The sequence below is a fragment of the Carcharhinus amblyrhynchos genome, chromosome 4, assembly GCF_965287045.1.
Source record: "Carcharhinus amblyrhynchos chromosome 4, sCarAmb.v2.hapA, whole genome shotgun sequence".
Taxonomy (NCBI): Eukaryota; Metazoa; Chordata; class Chondrichthyes; order Carcharhiniformes; family Carcharhinidae; genus Carcharhinus; species Carcharhinus amblyrhynchos.
In genome coordinates this window covers 63117732-63138286 of record NC_137327.1, presented here as the reverse complement: position 1 = coordinate 63138286, position 20555 = coordinate 63117732, and the positions used below count along the sequence as shown (strand labels likewise).

General features: G+C 46.6%; 1 protein-coding gene across 1 annotated transcript in view; it reads right to left on the bottom strand.

The window, feature by feature from the left end:
- hydin (HYDIN axonemal central pair apparatus protein) overlaps positions 1-20555 on the bottom strand; it is a 1114396-nt gene that overhangs the window by 316196 nt on the left and 777645 nt on the right. Inside the window, exons 48-49 of the mRNA XM_080187991.1 lie at positions 11451-11662; positions 10624-10806 (exon numbers count right to left, since the gene is read on the bottom strand). Of these exons, the coding sequence (XP_080044117.1) occupies positions 10624-10806; positions 11451-11662 (395 nt within the window). The remainder of the gene's footprint in view (positions 1-10623; positions 10807-11450; positions 11663-20555) is intronic.

Here is a 20555-nt window from a genome sequence, read left to right as displayed (position 1 = left end):
GTCTATCCATGCAAGTCCAGAAGTTTCCCTACCACTGAAGGTATGTCTGACCACCTTGATTGAAATTTTCAAAGAGGTAACTTGCTGTGTAGATGAGAGCAATGCATTTGACTTAATGTATTTGGACTTGAGCAAGGCTTTTGATATGGTCTCACATGGGAGACGAATAATGAAGGTAAGAACCGATGGGATCCAAGGAAATTTGGCAAATTGTACCCACATTTGGCTGAGTGGCATGAAGCAGAGGGTGATAGTCAAGGAGTGTTTTTCGGACTGGAAGACTGTGTTTAGTGAGATCTTGCAGGAATCAGTGTTGGGACCCCTGCTATTTGTATTTTATATAAATGATTTAGATCTGAATGTAGGAAGGTTGATCAGTAAGTTTGTGGATGATAAAAAAATTGGTCGGGTGGAAAATAGTGGAGAGGATAGCCCTAGATTACAGGAGGATATAGACAGACTGGTCAGTTAGGCTGATCATTGGCAAATGGAATTCAAGCTAGATAAGTGTAAGGTGATGAGGACAAACAAGACAAGGGAATACAAAGTGAACAGCAGGACCCTGGGAAGTACCAAGACTTCTGTGTGCGCTGATCTCTTAAGGTAAAAAGACAGGTGGATAAAGTAGTTGAGAAGACATAGGGTATAACTGCCTTTATTAGCTGAGACTTAGAGCAGGGAGCTTATGCTGGAACTATATAAAATGTTGGTTAGGTCACAGCTAGAATATTGTGTGCCTGGAATCCACATTATAGGAGGGATGTGATAGCACTCGAAAGGGTGCAGAAGAAATTCATCAGGATGTTGCCTGGGCTGGAGAATTTTAATTGTGAAGAAAGATTGGATAGACTGGGGTTGTTTTCCTTGGAGCAGAAGGAACTGCGGGGGAGGGGTGGGCATGACTAAGATGTATAAAAGTATGAGGGGCATGGATAGGGTAGATGGTAAGAAACATTTCCCCTCAGTGGAGTGATCAATGACTAGCAGGCAAAGATTTAAGGTAAGGAGCAGGAGGTTTAGAGAGGATGTGAGGAAAATCTTCCTCATCCAAAGAGTGGTGGGAGTCTAGAATTCACTGCTTAGGAGGATGGTGGAGACAGAGACCCATGTAGCATTTAAGAAGTATTTAGATCTGCACTTGTGATGTCAAGGCATACAAGGCTATGATGAAGTGCTAGAAAATAGAATTAAAATAGTTAGGTGGTTTATCTTTGACTGGTGCTGATCTGCCAATGGGCCTTTTACTTTCTGTAAGACCTCTCTGACTCTATGATGACCTGGAACTCAGATGTCAATAAGAACAGCTTGAGGGCATTGTTGCTAAATTTGCAGATGATACAAAGATATGTAGAGCAACTGGTAGCGTTCAGGAAATGGGGAGGCTATAAAATGACTTGGATAAGCTAGAAGAGTGGACAAAGAAGTGGCAGATGCAATGCTAAGTGGGAAATTGTGAGGTTAAGCACTTTGGTAGGAAGAATAGAGGCATAGGCTATTTTCTAAATAGGAAAAGGCTTCGGAAATCTGGAGCACAAAAGGGATTTGGGAGTCTTGGTTCAGGACTCTCTTAATGTTAACATGTAGGTTCAGTTGACAGTTAAAAAGGCAAATTCAACGTCATCATTAATTTCTAGAGGGCTAGAATACAAGAGCAGGGATTTACTGCTGAGGCTGCATAAAGCTCTGGTCAGACCCCATGAAATATTGTGAGCAGTTTTGGGCCCCATACCTAAGGGGGGCTGTGCTGGCCTTGGAGGGAGTCCAGAGGAGGTTCACAAGAATGATCCCAGGAATGAAGAGTTTGTCATATGAGGAGCAATTGAGGAGGTCGGGTCTGTACTCAATAGAGTTTAGAAGGATGAGGGGGGATCTAACCAAAAATTATAGAATACTGAAAGACCTGGATAGAGTGAACATGGAAAAGATGTTTCCACTATCAAGGCCACAACCGCACAATCCTTTAAGATTGTGATGAGGAGGAATTTCTTCAGCCAGAGGATGGTGAATTTGTGGAACTCATTGCCACAGAAGGCTGTGGAGGCCAGGTTGTTGAGTGTCTTTAAGATAGAGATAGGTTCTTGATCAATAAAGGGATCAAGGACTACGGGGAGAAGGCAAGAGAATGGGGATGAGAATCATACCAGCCATAATTGAATGGCGAAGCAGACTTGATGGACCGAATGGCCTAATTCTGCTTCTATATTTTATGCTCTTACAGTATTTATAAAGTGTCTTAACGTAAAAAAGAAATCCAAGGCACTCCACATCAATTTGACATTGACTTATTTAAGGAGATGTGAGGACAGGTGGTCAAAAGCCACAGTAAAGATGTGGCGGGCGATTTTCCCAGAAAGAAACTAAGTGCCCAATGGATGAGAAAATGGGAGATTTTCCCACCCATTTTTTGGGTGTACTTAGTTGAATGAATTTCCAGCACTCTATGCTTCTTAGAGTCTGCCGGGGGATTCACACCGGTAAAGGGAGGCAGGGCATGATTCCATTGAGAGGCCATCACAATTCATGCTCCAATCTGTCAGTAGGGAGAGCAGTACATGCGCATTGTCCACACCACCCCCCAATTACTGGCCTCCCATGCACTGCCCTCCCAATGTCAGCCCTGACCCCTACTCCCTAATCGCTGGCCTCCCAATGCCATCCCTGGCCCCCGCCCAACCCTGATCACCAGCATCCCTGACCCCCACCTATCAATCGCTGGTCTCCCTGAACCCCCGCTTCCCATTGACACAGCCCCCCCCACTCCCCCATGGTCAGTCCTGACCTTCCTCGCATGTTCAACCCCAATCGCCACCCCTTCCCCCACCATCAATGCATAATACAGTTCTCTACCACCACAAGCAATCAGCTCCCCCCAATAGGCCCTGCCCCATTGGAACTGCCCTGTGCCCAGGAGGCAATGCCAGGCTGGCAACACCATGGTGCCAGGCTTGCAGTACCCCAGGGGCACCCCTGTCTCCAACCTCCTTTGAGGTCTTAATAGCTTCTGTCCCCACCAGTTAGGTAATCTCGCCTAATCTCCCTGACCCCCCACTTCCCATTGACACAGCCCACCCGACTCCCCCATGGTCAGTCCTGACCTTCCTCGCATGTTCAACCCCAATCGCCACCCCTTCCCCCACCATCAATGCATAATAAAGTCCTCTACCACCACAAGCAATCAGCCCCCCCAGTAGGCCCTGCCCCATTGGCACTGCCCACTGCCTAGTAGGCAATGCCAGGCTGACAATGTCATGGTGCCAGGCTTGCAGTACCCCAGGGGCACCCCTGTCTCCAACCTCCTTTCAGGCCTTAATAGCTTCTGTCCCCACCAGTTAGGTAATCTCGCCTAGTCCCTGTTGATGGAGACCAGCTTTAATCCCCGCTGGTGGGAACCTCACTGGGCAGAGGATGAAATACTGGTGAACCTGTGCTAATGACACAAAAATTCAGATTTACATATTGTAATCAGCCTCGTGCTGATTTCCAGCAGGACGCTGATTATGTTTAAAAAAATGGCCTGGGAAAGTTGTGATTGGCTGGACACCGGTCATAACTCCTGCTTTTGCCCCTCCCACTGACAATCGCCAGCCTGCTATATTACTCGAGCAGCTCAGTGGGTTGCGAAAATCATGCCCATAATGTATCTTCAAGGAGGAAATAGGTTAGAGAGGGAAAGAGCTTTAATGAGGAGATTCCAGAGCTTAGGGCCAAGGCAAATTAAAAAATGACCACCAATGTTGAATTAAAAAAATTGCAGTATTGCAGTAAAATTGCTCATTGTTCCTTGGGAGCTCAGCAGAGAGGGAGCAATTCGTGAGAAGAGTGCTTGAGGGTAAGCCACAGTGATTTTTTTTTTAACTAACTTCTCTAGTTTTTGTTTAATTTTAAACCGGAAACCGGATGGTGTTCGCAAGGAGGCCTGGGTAGGTTTTGTTCTCTCTCCCCATAAATTGGAACGGTGAGGAATCCCGATACTCTACACAGGTAGAGTATCCCACTCTCCCCCCTCCTCTAACCTAAAAAAAAGAGTGAGTGAGAGAGAGACTCGGAGTGACAGCAGGTAAGTTTGTTTTTTTTGTGAGCTGTAAGGGCTTTGGCTCACAGGACTTAAGCGAGAAGGGCAAGGCAAGGTAAGTTTATAAGTTTTAATTACTTTTTTTCTCTCCCGTATTTCTAAAAAGGGTAATTATGAGTGTGAGGCCAGTGTGTTGTTGCCAATGCAATATGTAGGAGGTCCTGGAGGCTCCTGGCCTCCCAGACATCCATATCTGTGCTAGGTGTGTGGAGCTACGGTTCCTAAGGGACCGTGTTAAGGAACTGGAACTGCAGCTAAAGGACCTTTGTCTCATTAGAGAGAATGAGGAGGTGATTGACAGGGGCTACCAACAAGTGGTCACACCGGGGCCACGGGAGGAAGGCAAGTGAGTAACTGTTAGGAAGGGGAAAGCTCATGTGATGGAGAGCACCTCGGTGGATGTCCCCCTTCATAATAAGTACTCCTGTCTGAGTACTGCTGGGGGGGGACAGTTCACCTGGGGGAGGCAGCGGTGGCCGGGTCTCTGGAGCTGAGCCCGACCCAGTAGTTCAAAAAAGTAAGAAAAAGAGGAGGAAGGCAGTGTTAATAGGGGACTCCATAGTGAGGGGATCAGACAGGCGTTTTTGCAGACGCAGACAGAAGTCGCGGATGGTGGTTTGTCTCTCTGGAGCTAGGATCCGGGATGTCTCTGGACGCGTCCCAGACATCCTGAAAGGGGAGGGTGAGGAGGCGGAGATCGTGGTACGTATAGGTACCGCTGACATAGGCAGGAAGAGGGAAGCGGTCATGAAAAGGGATTATAGGGAATTAGGTAGACAGCTGAGAAAAAGGAACGCGAAGGTAGTAATCTCGGGATTGCTGCCTGCGCCGCGGGAAAGTGAGAGCAGGAATGGAATGAGGTGGAGGGTGAAAGCGTGGCTGAGGAACTGGAGCAGGGGGCAGGGATTCCGGTTCCTGGATCATTGGGACCTCTTTAGGGGCAGGTGTGACCTGTACAATAAAGACGGGTGGCACTTGAATCCCAGAGGGACCAATATCTTGATGGGAAGGTTGCCTAGGGCTACAGGGGGGACTTTAAACTAGAAAAGCTGGGGGGAGATGAGGAGACTGAGAGCGAGGAGGTTAGCTCCCAGGTAGAGAAGGACTGTAGACAGTATGAGAGGGAGGTTAGACAGGTAATGGAGAAGGGAAGTGCCCAGACCGAGGGTCTGAGGTGTGTCTACTTTAATGCCAGGAGTGCAGTGTACAAAGTAGATGAGCTTAGGGCATGGATTGCTGCTTGGAAATGTGATGTGGTGGCCATTACAGAGACTTGGATGTCTCAGGGACAGGACTGGGTACTTCAGGTGCCTGGATTCAGATGTTTCAGGAAGGACAGGGAGGGAGGCAAAAGAGGGGGCGGAGTGGCAGTGTTGATCAGGGACAGTGTCACGGCAGTAGAGAAGGTGGATGCCGTGGAGGGACTGTCTACGGAGTCTCTGAGGGTGGAAGTTAGGAACAAGGGGTCGATAACTTTGCTGGGTGTTTTCTATAGGCCACCCAATAGTGACGGGGAAGTTGAGGTGCAGATAGGGATAACAGAGTTGTCGTGATGGGAGGCTTTAATTTCCGAAACAGCGACTGGAATATCCCTAGGGTAAGGGGTTTGGATGGGGAGGAGTTTGTTAGGTGTGTTCAGGAGGGTTTCCTGACACAGTACGTGGATAAGCCTATGAGAGGAGAGGCTGTACTTGACATGGTGCTGGCTAATGAACCTGGACAGGTGTCGGATCTCTCGGTGGGAGAGCATCTCGGGGACGGAGATCATAATTCTATCCCCTTCACGATAGCATTGGAAAGAGATAGGATCAGGCAGGCTAGGAAGGTGTTTATCTGGAGTAAGAGGAAATATGAAGACATCAGGCAGAAAATTGGGCGAGTAAACTGGAAGGAGGTGTTCTTGGGGAAAAGTAAAGAAGGAAGGTGGCGGATTTTCAAGGAATGTTTGTCTGGAGCTCTGCACGACAATGTTCCAATGAGACAGAGAGGTTTTGGTAGGTTGCAGGAACCGTGCTGCCAAAGGTTGTGATGAACCTAGTCAGGAAGAAAAGAAAGGCGTACAAAAGGTTCCGAGAGCTAGGAGATGTTAAGGATTTAGAGGATTATACGGTTTGTAGAAAGGAGCTTAAAAAGGAAATTAGGAGAGCCAGAAGGGGTCATGACAAGGCCTTGGCTGGTAAGATTAAGGAGAATCCCAAGGCATTCGACAAATATATTAAGAGTAAAAGGATGAGAAGAGAAGGGATTGGACCTATAAAAGGTGAAGGGGGAAAAGTCTGTGTGGAACTGGAAGGAATGGCAGAGGTGCTTAATGAGTACTTTGCCTCAGTATTCACGGTGGAAAATGATCTGGGAGGTTGTACTGCAGGTTTGCGGAGGACTGAAAAGATTGAGTATGTGGACATTAAGAAAGAGGACGTGTTGGAACTTTTAAATTCTATCAAGATAGATAAATCGCTGGGACAGGATGGGATGTACCTCAGGTTACTGTGGAAGGTGAGGGAAGAGATTGCAGAGCCCCTGGTGATGATCTTTGCGTCGTCGATAGAGATGGGAGAGGATCTGGAGGATTGGAAGATTGCGGATGTGGTTCCTATTTTCAAGAAAGGGAACAGGGATAGCCTGGGAAATTACCAACCGGTGAGTCTGACCTTAGTGGTTGGTAAGTTGATGGAGAGGATTCTGAGGAACAGGATTTATGAGCATTTAGAGAAGTTTAGTATGATCAGAAATAGTCAGAACAGCTTTGTCAAGGGCAGGTCATGCCTTACGAGCCTAGCTGAGTTCTTTGAAAATGTGACTGAACGCATTGACGAAGGAAGAGTGGTGGATGTGTTTTACATGGACTTCAGCAAGGCATTTGATAAGGTCCCCCATGCAAGGCTTCTTGAGAAGGTGAGAGGGCATGGGATCCAAGGGGTTTTGGCCTTGTGGATCCAGAACTGGCTTGCCTGCAGAAGGCAGACAGCGGTTGTGGATGGGTCTTTTTCTGCATGGAGTTCGGCCACCAGTGGAGTGCCCCAGGGATCTGTTCTAGGACCCTTGCTGTTTGTCATTTTCATAAATGACCTGGATGAGGAAGTGGAGGGATGGGTTCGTAAGTTTGCCGACAACACAAAGGCTGGTGGTGTTGTGGATAGTGTGGAGGGAGGTCAGAAGTTGCAGCATAACACAGATAGGATGCAAGACTGGGCGCAGAAGTGGCAGATGGACTCCAACCCGGATAAATGTGTAGTGGTCCATTTTGGCAGGTCCAATGGGATGAAGGTGTACAATATCAAGGGTAGGACTCTCAGCAGTGTTGAGGAGCAGAAGGACCTTGGGGTCCGGATCCATAGGAGTCTTAACTCGGCCTCACAGGTGGAGGATGTGGTCAAGAAGGCGTATGGTGTGCTAGCCTTCATTAATCGAGGGATTGAGTTTAGGAGTCAGGAGGTAATGCTGCAACTTTATAAGACCCTTGTCAGACGCCACTTGGAGTACTGTGCGCTGTACTGGTCGTCTCACTACAGGAAGGATGTGGAAGCTACTGAGAGGGTGCAGAGGAGATTTACAAGGATGTTGCCTAGATTGGGAGGCATGCCTTATGAAGATAGGTCTGTTCTCCCTGGAGAGACGAAGGTTGAGAGGCGACCTGGTAGAGGTTTATATAATGTTGAGAGGTATCGATAGGGTGGATTTTCGGAGGCTATTTCCCAGGGCTGAAATGGTTGCTACAAGAGGACACAGGTTTAAGGTGCTGGGGAGCAGGTACAGATGGGATGTCAGGGGTAAGTTTTTCACTCAGAGGGTGGTGAGTGAGTGGAATCGGCCACCATCGGTGGTGGTGGAGGCGGACCCGCTGGGGTCTTTTAAAAGACTTCTGCATAAGTACATGGGATTTAATGGGATTAGGAGTTATAGATAGTTCTATGGCCTGGTAGGTATGGATACGGTCGGTGCAACTTGTGGGCCGAAGGGCCTATTTGTGCCGTAGTGTTCTATGTTAAAATAGCAGATGACCAAGAGGGCAGAATTGGATTCAAGTAGATACAAAACACTTCAGAGTACTTCCAGACACCTTTCAATCAAAAATATTCTTTAACTTTACCGTGCTGGCAATTGGGTGCCTGGGTTTTTAAATAATACTGCAATATGACCAAAAAAGCCAAATGCTTGTTGCAGGGTAAATTATGAATTTGCTGCCAGAACTAACATTGCCAAATTCTGGCATTAGATCAGTCAATTAAACTGTGTTTTTTCATTATTCATTCATGGGATGTAGGCATCTCTGGCGAGGTCAGCATTTATAAGAACATAAGAAATAGGAGCAGGAGTGGGCCATCTGGCCCTTCAAGCCTGCCCCGCCATTCAATAAGATCATGGCTGATCTGTCGCTGCTCAGTTCCACATTCCCGCCCTCTCCCCATAACCCTTAATCCCCTCTCTTATCAAAAACCCATCAACCCGCGTCTTAAAAATATTTAGCGAGGTAGCCTCCACCACTTCAACGGGCAGAGAATTCCAGAGATTCACCACCTTTTGAGTGAAGAAATTCTTCCTCAACTCTGTTCTAAACCGCCCCCCCCTTTATCTTGAGGCTGTGCCCCCTAGTCCTACTGTCCTTTCTGAGCGGGAAGAGTCTCTCCACCTCTATCCTATCCATCCCATTCATCATCTTATACGTCTCAATGAGATCTCCCCTCATTCTTCTAAACTCAAACGAGTACAAGCCTAGTTTATTCAGCCTCTCCTCATAGCTCAACCCCCTCAACTCCGGCATCAGCCGAGTAAACCTCCTCTGCACTCCCTCCAAGGCCAAAATATCCTTGCATAAGTACGGCGCCCAAAACTGCACACAGTACTCCAGCTGCGGCCTCACCAATGCCCTATATAGCTGCAGCAAGACCTCCCTACTTTTATATTCAATCCTCCTCGCTATGAAGGCCAGCATCCCATTCGCCTTCCTGACCACCTGCTGCACCTGCAAGCTGGGTTTTTGTGACTCATGTACAAGGGCCCCGAGGTCCCTCTGCACCGTCGCCTGCTGCAGTTTTTCTCCACGTAAGTAATAGTCCTTCCTACCATTATTCCTACCAAAGTGGACCACCTCGCACTTGCCAACATTAAATTCCATTTGCCAGTTCCTGGCCCATTCGCCCAGCCTATCTAGATCCTTCTGTAGACTCTCCACACCCTCCGCGCAATTTGCCGTTCCACCAATCTTGGTGTCATCAGCAAATTTCGACACCATACACTCGGTTCCCTCCTCCAGATCATCTATATAAATGGTAATAGCTGAGGCCCCAGCACCGACCCCTGGGGCACTCCACTAGTCACCAACCGCCAATCCGAATAGCACCCATTGACCCCCACTCTCTGCCTCCTATTTGACAACCAGTCCTCTATCCACGCTAACACCCTACCCCCAACTCCATGTCCCCTGACCTTCTGCAATAACCTCTTGTGAAGTACCTTGTCAAACGCCTTCTGAAAATCAAGAAAGACCACATCCACCGGCTCTCCTCTATCCACCGCCCTAGACACATCCTCATAGAACTCCAGTAAATTTGTCAGACACGACTTCCCTTTAACGAAACCGTGCTGCGTCTGCTCTATCAAGCAATTCCCCTCAAGATGCCTCGTTATTTCCTAACATTTTACCTACAACAGACGTTAAACTAACCGGCCTATAATTCCCCGCCTTTTGCCTGGCACCTTTCTTAAACAACGGCGTAACATTAGCCTCTTTCCAATCTTCCGGCACTTCCCCGGAATCCAGCGACGTCTGGAAAATAACCACCAAGGCATCCACTATCACCTCCGCCATTTCTTTCAGAACCCGCGGATGCATCCCATCCGGTCCTGGGGACTTGTCCACAATCAGCCCCTCCAGTCTGTCGAGCACCACCTCTCTAGTAACAGTAATGTCATTGAGACCCTCCAGTCCTACCACCTTTCCATCTCTAACACCCGGCAAATTATTCACGTCCTCCTCCGTGAAGACCAAAACAAAATATTCAAGACCTCAGCCATTTCCCCATCCCCTACCACTAAGTCCCCCTTCTCATCCTTTAAGGGTCCAACGTTCACCTTAGCCAGCCTCTTCCTTTTTATATACTTATAAAAACTCTTGCTATCCTTTTTTATATTAAGCACTAGCCCAGCTTCATAGTTTCTCCTACCCTTCTCCTACCCTTTATAGCATATCGTTAATTGCCTTTGAGAAAGCAATAGTGAGTTGCTTGAACTGCTAAAGTCCATGTGGTGCAGGTACAGCCACAATGTGGTTAGGAAGTGTGCCTTAACGACTGTCATCCAGTGGCTCTGACATCCATCATTATGAAGTGCTTCGAAAGGTTAGTCATGGCACAAATCAATTCCAGCCTCTTGGATTGTCTGGATCTACTACAGTTTGCCTACCACTGCAAAAGGTCCAGAGCAGACGCCATCTCCCTGGCCCTGCACTCAACCCAAGAACACCTAGATAACAAAGACATGTTGGCATGATAACTGTCCCCAATTTCATGATTACTGCCCATGTAAAACATGGGTTTTAGTTAGAAACCTACCTAGGATCTTGGCTTATATTTGGGAAGGTACAGACTCCTCTGAGGTACAATTTATAGCATCTTCGTGTTTCCAAGACTTCAAAGTTCAATGTTTGATCAAATTTCCCAAGCACAGTTGAACTGAAATGCACTCGTAATGTAACCCCCTCACCAGGGGGCACAATCCAGCGGTAAGGAGGGATTCTGTAAGAAAGATGACTGTGATAGAGTAGATAAATATTCACAAAAGTCAGATGAATAGAAACATAAAGAATGGATCAACAGAAAGCCAACTGAACCATTGATTATACTGACCAGTTACTATTTGTATGATTATCCATACAAATAATCAGTGTTACTGGTGTAATCAGAGGTATACTGATTAGATAAGAGCTTAATACAAACCAAATGGTCTTCCAGACATAATCTGACCATTGATGGTTACAGTCATTCTCAACATTTTCAAGATGTTAAGGATGGAAAAATACCACATGAAAGTTATTTCCTCTATTTCACGAATTTGACATCTTGGCATTCAACTGCACTCTTAATATCTCTAATAATCCTGTATTTGTCATTACTTCTGTCAGTTTATTCCAAACACAATGCCTTCCAGTCTGCTGAGGAACACATAAAGAAAATACACTTGAGGAAGGTACCAGAGGGCTGCTGCCAACTGTTGAACTGCACACAGCAAGTCAAAAGATCCAATCAGTTTAATGGTGGCGCCCTCTGTCGACAACATTTCTATTATAAGGTAGATGTACTGTGTAGACAGAGAACTCGGCACCAATATAAAAATTGGGAGTGGGTTGCTCCTCAATACAAATGAGGGTGAATTAACTGACCTGACAACTTTAAAATCATCTTTAGTTGCTTCATCGAGGGCACTGCCGCGTTCCGGTTCAGACTGAGGTGAAATCAGACCCAAGAAAAGTCCAGAGCGGGAATCACGGCGAGTTCTTTTGTGACCACCGGACCGACGTTTGTCACGTTCTGTCTCTCCTTTCTCTGTTTTGTCTTTTTTGGATTTTCCTTTGTGCTGAACCTGTGGCTCCTCCTGTGGCAAAAAAAATGTTTTGTTTTGTGCAAGCACAATTGTGATGGACTCTGTAACCCTTACTTAAGTTTGCAGTTCTGGTCGCCTCATTACAAGAAGGATGTGGAAGCTATTGAAAGGGCGCAGAGGAAATTTACAAGGATGTTGTTTGGATTGGGTGGCATGCCTTATGAGGATAGGTTGAGAGAGCTCGGTCTTTTCTCCCTGGAGAGACGAAGGATGAGAGGTGACCTGATAGAGGTTTATAAGATGTTGAGAGTTATAGATCGGATGGATTCCCAGAGGCTTTTTCCCAGGGCTGAAATGGTGGCTACGAGAGGACACAGGTCTAAGGTGCTGGGGAGTAGGTACAGAGGAGATATCAGGGGTAGGTTTTTCACTCAGAGGGTGGTGGGTGAGTAGAATCGGCTGCCGTCAGTGATGGTGGAGGCGAACTCGTTGGGGTCTTTTAAGAGACTTCTGGATGAGTACATGGGATTTAATGGGATTGAGGGTTATAGATAGGCCTGGTAGGTAGGGATATGATCAGTGCAACTTGTGGGCTGAAGGGCCTGGTGGTGCGGTAGTGTTCTGAGTTCTATGTAACCTATGAAAAGAAAAAAAACTGTTTATTTGTTCACAAGATGTGGGTGTCACCAACAAACAGACCAGCACTCCATATTCATCTCTCGTTGCTCTTTGAAAAGTGACGGTGAACTGCTTTTGTGAGCCAATGCATTCTATACAGTCCTGTGTTGCAGCTCCATCAGATTGGTATCTTACTTTTACAAATACCTGGCATGTTATCCTACCTGCTTCATCGAACAGGTCTGATCCCCTACTTTGATGATAATGGTAGAGTGTGGGACATGTTGGGTCATGTGGTTAAAGATTGTGGTGAAATGCAATTCTGCTGCTGCTGATGGTCTACAGCACTTCAGAGATGCCCAGATTTGAGCAATTCTAAATCTATCCCACGGTGACAGAGCCACAGAACACAATCGAAGGTGTCCTCATCGCAAAGATAGAACTTTGTTTTCACATGGACTGTGTGATGATCATTCCAACCAATACTGTCATGAACAACTGTATCTGCCAGGGGTCAGATTTGTGAGAAGAAGAAGGTCTTCCTTGGTGATCTAAAGTATGATTACGTGAGTATGATTATGTCAGGCTGTTTCTAGACTGGCCTGTGGTACAGCTCACACAATTTTGGCACAATATCCCAGATGTTAGGGAGGACGACATTGCGAGTCCAGCGCTGAGATCGGTACTGGATCTTCTTCTGGTTTTATTTCTTGAGCATGATCTTATGACCTCATTTTGCCCATAGATTGACATGGTGAGATTGTAAGATGGCATGAGAAGGAAAAAATAGAAATCGCACCCGATTTCCTGCCTGTTTACATCGTACCAAAACTTATTTTCCAGGCATGATAAAAAGTGCACTCAAAATGGGAAAGACATCAATTTGAATGAAAATGCATGCGTCTCAATATAATTAACGCAATCTGCATGTAATCATCCCCATTCACTTACTTTAATAACCTCGCTGGCAAGGTGTCATGCCAGTGAGGAAAACATTTGCTTTATAGAAGTCTGCTGCAGCTACAGCAGTATTAAAGGGGAGTGACAAAGTAAATCTCCTTGACTGCCAGCCTCTGGGGTGTGAGAGGAGGGGAGTCTCTGGCACAGCCATGGTACATGGTGGGGTGGGTGGACTTGCGTGGATGTTATCGTTAGGGGAGGGGGTGCTTGTGCCAGGTATGGGGGTGCAGAGCTCCAGGGTCAGCGCTAGCTAGGCTCTGTGCGGGGGATGGGCTGGTGCTGCTCTGGGGCTGCAGAATGGAATTGAATGGGGCCTGGTGTGATGCAGGTGGGGGAAGAGGCTTGCGCTGATCTGAGGGCACAGAGGCTCAAGGATTGGCACTGGATGAGGCCTGGTCACGGGTGGGATGTGGGGAGAGCGGGGAGGGGGGAGGGTCATGCTGATCTTGGGGCCTCAAGATAGGGGTTAGCACTGATTGAGAGCTGGTGTTGTGCGTATTCCCCCAGCTGCTGAACGAATTCTCCTAGGGGTTGCTTATTGGGCGTGGACACCAACCCCAGTGCTGTTGTCATGGCACCCTTTCATCTGTCAGCTACACAGACTCTCTGGCTGACTGCTGTGATACCATCCCAGTAACCCGACTAACACAAACAAGCAGCAGACCTCTGAGCTGCTGTTCTAAGTAAGGGAGATGTGCAGGTGTTAAAATAGATCCTCACACAGCATGGACTCAGAAGCACTGCCCTCAATGGGAACCCATCCCATGATAATGACAAGGGTATCCCTCCCCTATCTGTCTAAACTGCTGGCAATTCCTGGAAGCCACTGCACCAGACATCCAGGAGGGTACACCCATGCCTATGCCTCAAGTCTTCCCAATGGGGAGCGCCATACAGCCACTCACATGCTCTCTGTACCCCCATGGTGTTGGCTTGCCACCGTCCACACTCAGTTGGGACAGGGGCTCTTGGGCGCAAGTGTGGGTCCTGGGATGGAGAATCTCATGGAATTTCTCGCAGATCTTTGAAGAGCTGACGGACAGCGTTAGTCACTGCAGGCTTCAGCTCAGCAAGGACACCGGTGTTAGCTCTTTGCGAATGTGGCACCTCATGGTACAGGGAGACACCCGCATCTGGTGGCAGTGAAGGTCACAATGGCTCTCAATCTTTACACCACTAAGTCCTTCCTGGCTACCAGCGGGGACCTCTGTGGAATTTCACAGTCCTTGGCTCACAGGTGTGTCCACGAGGTTACGGATGCCCTGTTCACCCGGGCAGGCCAGAACATCAACTTCAATTTGGGCCAGACCCAGCAGGAAGCCTGGACTGCAGGCTTTGCCGCCATCGTCGGGATGCTGAACGTGCAGAGGAAAATTGATTGCATGCAGGTTAACCTGCTGTCCGAAAACATCAGGCACCACTAGGGCGGGGGCGGGGAGTAATTGGCAGGGCAGGGGAGGGAGCAATGGCCTTTGGGTGGGCGGGTGGCAGGAGGTCTCCCAGTTCATTGGAAAAACAGAGACTTGGATGTCTCAGGGACAGGACTGGGTACTTCAGGTGCTGTGATTCAGATGTTTCAGGAAGGCAGGGAAGGCAGCAAAAGAGGGGGAGGGGAGTGGCACTGTTGATCAGGGATAGTGTCATGGCTGTAGAGAAGATGGACGCTGTGGAGGGATTGTCTACGGAGTCTCTGTGGGTAGAAGTTCGGAACAGGAAGGGGACGATAACTTTGCTGGGTGTTTTCTATAGGCCGCCCAATAGTGACAGGTCCTGGAAAGATGTAGTAATAACAGAGTTGTCGTGATGGGAGACTTTAATTTCCCAAATGTCGATTGGAATATCCCAAGGGTAAGGGGTTTGGATGGGGAGGAGTTTGTTAGCTGTGTTCAGGAGGGTTTCCTAACACAATATGTGGATAAGCCTATGAGAAGAGAGGCTGTACTTGATCTGACTGGCTAACGAACCTGGACTGGTGTCGGATCTCTCGGTGGGAGAGCAGCTTGGGGATAACGATCATAATTCTATCTCCTTCACAATAGCATTGGAAAGAGATAGGATCAGGCAGGCTAGGAAGGTGTTTATCTGGAGTAAGGGGAAATATGAAGCCATCAGGCAGGAAATTAGACGAGTAAACTGGAAGGAGGTATTCTTGGGGAAAAGTACCGAAGGAAGGTGGCGGATTTTCAAGGAATGTTTGTCTGGAGCTCTGTACGACAACGTTCCAAAGAGTTAGGGAGGTTTTGGTAGGTTACGGGAACCATGGTGCACGAAGGTTGTAATGAACCTAGTCAAGAACAAAAGAAAGGCGTACAGAAGGTTCAGAGAGCTAGGAGATGTTAAGGATCTAAAGGAGTATACGGGTTGTAGGAAGGAGCTTAAAAAGGAAATTAGGAGAGCCAGAAGGGGTCATGAGAAGGCCTTGGCAGGTAAGATTAAGGAGAACTCTAAGGCGTTTTACAAATATGTGAAGAGTAAAAGGATGAGATGTGAAGGAATAGGACCTATAAAAGGTGAAGGGAGAAAAGTTTGTTGGAACCGATAGAAATGGCAGAGGTGCATAATGAATACTTTACCTCGGTATTCACGGTGGAAAATGATCTGGGTGGTTGTACTGCAGGTTTGCGGCGGTGGACTGAAAAGATTGAGTATGTGGACATTAAGAAAGAGGATGTGTTGGAAATTTTGAATAGCATCAAAATACGTAAGTCACCGGGACCGGATGGGATGTACCCCAGGTTACTGTGGGAGGCAAGGGAAGAGAGTGCAGAGCCTCTGGCGATGATCTTTGCATCGTCAATGGAGACGGGAGAGGTTCCGGAGGATTGGTGGATTGCGGATGTGGTTCCTATATTCAAGAAAGGGAACAGGGATAAATCCAGGAAATTACCGACTGAGGTGAGTCTAACCTCAGTTGTTGGTAAGTTGATGGAGAGGATTCTGAGGGACAGGATTTATGAACATTTAGAGAAGTTTAGTATGATCAAAAGTAGTCAGCACGGCTTTGTCAAGGGCAGGTCATGCCTTACGAGCCTGGTTGAGTTCTTTGAAAATGTGACTAAACAATTAATGAAGGAAGAGCAGTGGATGTGGTTTATATGGACTTCAGCAAGGCGTTCGATAAGGTCCCCCATGCAAGACTTCTTGAGAAAGTGAGAGGGCATGGGATCCAAGGGGCTGTTGCCTTGTGGATCCAGAACTGGCTTGCCTGCAGAAGGCAGAGAGTGGTTATGGATGGGTCTTTTTCTGCATGGAGGTCGGTCATCAGTGGAGTGCCCCAGGGATCTGTTCTGGGACCCTTGTTGTTTGTAATTTTCATAAATCACCTGGATGAGGAAGTGGAGGGATGGGTTGGTAAGTTTGCTGACGACACGAAGATTGGTGGTGTTGTGGATGGACTAGAGGGACGTCAGAATTTGCAGCATGACACAGATAGGATGCAAGACTGGGCACAGAAGTGGCAGATGGGCTTCAACCCGGATAAATGTGTAGTGGTCCATTTTGGCAGGTCCAATGGGATGAAGGAGTATAATATCAAGGGTAAGACTCTTAGCAGTGTAGAGGATCAGAAGGACCTTGGGGTCCAGGTCCATAGGACTCTTAAATCGGCCTTGCAGGTGGAGGATGTGGTCAAGAAGGCGTATGGTGTACTAGCCTTCATCAATTGAGGGATTGGGTTTAGGAGTCGGGAGATAATGCTGCAGCTTTATAAGACCCTAGTCAGACCCCAATTAGAGTACTGTGCACAGTTCTGATTGCCTCATTACAAGAAAGATGTGGAAACTATTCAAAGGGTGCAGAGGAGATTTACAAGGATGGTGGAGGTGAACTCGTTGGGGTCTTTTAAGAGACTTCTGGATGAGTACATGGGATTTAATGGGATTGAGGGTTATAGGTAGGCAGAGTAGGTAGGGATATGATCAGCACAACTTGTGGGCCAAAGGGCCTGTTTGTGCTGTAGTTTTCTATGTTCTATGTTCACCTGTCCAAAAGCGCCCCAGCTGTTCTGCAGCTGGCGAGCTTAGGCTCCATCCTCACTACAGGCGAGAATCGTATTGGGGTTCTTTCTCTGCACTGCGTGCCATAAATGATTCGCAGCTCACCTGAAAAAGCCTTCTTTGGCTTGTTCAGCACTTAGTTTTTCTTCGTAGATTTTATCCTCTCAAGTGTCATAACAGCATGAAAACAGGAGTCCTCCATGTCGGACTTTTGGGTCAGTTTGGCATTGCAATCTTCCGGCACCCCGTCAATTTGCACCAAGTGGGGAAGGATGTGGAGCCTAAGAATACCAGTGAATTCAGAGTGATTGAGCACCATATAAATTATGCACTGATCTCTGAGTGAATTGGGAGACCAGGTGGGTGATGTCTTGCAACATCACCCGCCTTCATAAAATGGAAATGGAGTTAGAAACACTGGAAGACTTAGGTGTAATATTACCTGCACAGTTTTCTGAATAGGCTGGTTCCATAGTCCCTATTTTGAAGACGAATTGCACTGTAAGAATTTGTGGGAATCATAAATTACTTACAAACTAAGTGCCGAGACTGACTGATACTCTATTCTGAGGATAGAGCACCTTTATGCAAAATTAGCAGGCGACTTTAAGTTCACTAAATTAGATCTTTGTCATGCATACCAGCAGTTAGAGCTGGATGAAGAGTTCCAAAATTTGGTCACCTTTTACACTCACAAAAGGTTATACCAGTGCACACAGCTACCATTTGGAGTCTCATTGGCCTGTATCATTTTCCAGCGTGCAATGTAAAGTTTATTGCAGGGCACCCCCAAAGTGGTAGTGTATTGAATGATGTCCTAGTTACTGGAGCATCCCCTAGGGAGTACAAGGTTAATCTAGAAGAAGTCCTAAAAAGATTTAAAAATACAATCATCCGCTTTAAATGAGGGAAATGTACCTTCCAGGTGGATGAAGTTACATACCTGGGTTTCAAGGGAGTCACCAAGGGTCTACATCTCTTAGAGAACAGGGTGAAAGCCGTAAAAGAAGTACCACAATCTAAGAATGTGACATAGTTAAAATCATTCCTAGGGACAGTGAATTATTATTGGAGATTCCTGCAAATCATGTCAAACTCTGGCTCTGCTGCACCATCTTCTGAAGAAACATCAATGATGGAAATGGGGAAAGTACAAAAAGAAGTGTCGACTGAAGTAAAGCAAGCCTTGTAGTCATCAATGCTACTTGTTCATTTTGATCCAACCAAACCATTGATAGTTACCTGTGATACATCACCATATGGAGTGGGAACAGTCCTTTCCATAAGATCTCAAATGGAATAGAGAGGCCAATTGCATTTGTATCAAGATCCTTATCAGAAGCCGAGAAAAAAATATTCTCAAATTGACAGAGACAGTCTGGCAATAATTTATGCATAAAGAAGTTTCATCGATATATACATGAGTGGCACTTCACCATAATATCAGATCACAAGTCACTGTTGAGTTTATTCTAAGATAAGCCTGTGCCACCGATTGCCTCTGCAAAGATATAGAGATGGCTCTATTGTCAGCTGTGTACAGCTACTCTTTCCAGCACAGACCAGGGTCACAAATATCGATATTTGCAGAAGACAGTACTGTCACCACCACTGCCACAAGAAATAGTGTTGGCATTGCACCAGCTGGACACATTGCTGGTCTCAGCTACCCATATAAAAACCCAGACCAAGAGGGACCTATTGCTCTCCAACATTAAGAGGATGGTGTTACAACGTTGGCACTGTGATAAATCAGAGAAAATCTGACCCTAACTACAATACAGGATGGAGATAACATGTGAGGATGGCGTATTATATGGGAGGGTGTTTGTTTATACTGTCACTCCATGGGAGACAACTTTTACTACAGGAGTTACTCGACGCATATCGATGCATATGGATAAAATAGGATGAAAGCACTGGCTCAAAGCTATGTCTGGTGGCTAGGCATCAACGAAGAGAGCAAAAAAATGGTCAGCCAGTGCTGAGTTGTGAAGCCCAGTGGTCATTGCCGTTACTTGTAAATATGCATCGACTGAAGTGATTGGGCTGGCCATGGTCACGATTTCACATAGGCTTCAAACGATATATGTTCCTCATCCTGGTTGATGCACATTCAAAATAGCTAGATGTCCAGCTAACGAAGTCTACAATAGCCACAGCCACCATTTACAAATTGTGGCAGATTTTTGCCATCTATGGCATCCCTGAGGCCTTAGTGTCTGACAATGGTACATTTACAGCCAAGGAGTTTCAAATATTTGCCAAGTCAAATTGCATATGCCAAATTTGGTCAACCCCTTACCACCCAGCCTTGAATGGTGTAGCAGAACAAACCATACAAATGTTTAAAGTTTCTATGAAAAAATAAGATCAGAGGCCATTGCTTTTATGTTTGGTAAGTTTTTTGTTGTTGTTGAATACAACACCAAACCCCACCACAGGGGTTACACCAGCTGAATTATTAATGGAGTGTCATCTACAAACCCACTTGGATTTGGTATTTGCAGATTTGTCAGGGAAGGTGGAGGCTGGACAAGTCTCCCAGAAAGATCACCATATCTTGAGAAAAAGGGACAGGGTGTTCCAGTTTGCTGACTTAGTTATGGCTAGAAATTTTGGTAGTAGCAAGAAAAATTGTAGAAAGAACATGACCAATCTCATACATTATAGAAGTACAAGGTCGCCATGTGAAAAAACATGTGGATCATTTGAGGAAGGAAGCTGAGACTCATTCAGGGGACCAACAGGTGTGTCCTGTGATGGACTCATGTATGCCAGCCACTGAATTAGATACTTGCGGCCTTTGTGGAGCCTAGGCAGTCTGTGGCTTCTGAAGCTGAAGAGGAAGAAGCTACTGAGGAAAATGTCAACTCTGGATTCATGAGTTTTCCTTTTGCATCTGATGGCCCAAATTTGTTGCTTGCTGAAGGATCCAATATTGAGCTGAGATGTGCCTGCAGCATTTGGAAGTCTCCGGATCAATTGACTTTGTGAACGGACCTTTCCTTCGGTGTTCTTGTGTCTGCTTGCCTATGTACAATGGTGTTTCTTTTTGTTTTCATTCATAGTGGACTCAAGAGTTGGGGGGAAGGAGTGTGGTAATATGAGCACTTTAAAGACTACATGATCAGGCTTAAAAGGGTTAACAATCACAGAAGTTGAAAATCACATAAGCTGTAAGCTGCTAAACTCAGTCACACAGAGAAAGCTATGAGAAAACCATAGGCCTTGATTAAAGCAAACCCAGATTATAGTCAAGGACCATAAAACCCCTAGTTACAAGGAAGGTCTCAGTCACAGAGCATACACAAGGACTCCATTCAATTATGCATAGCTACAGCTTGTTAGTATCTTTTCTAAAAAGGGAC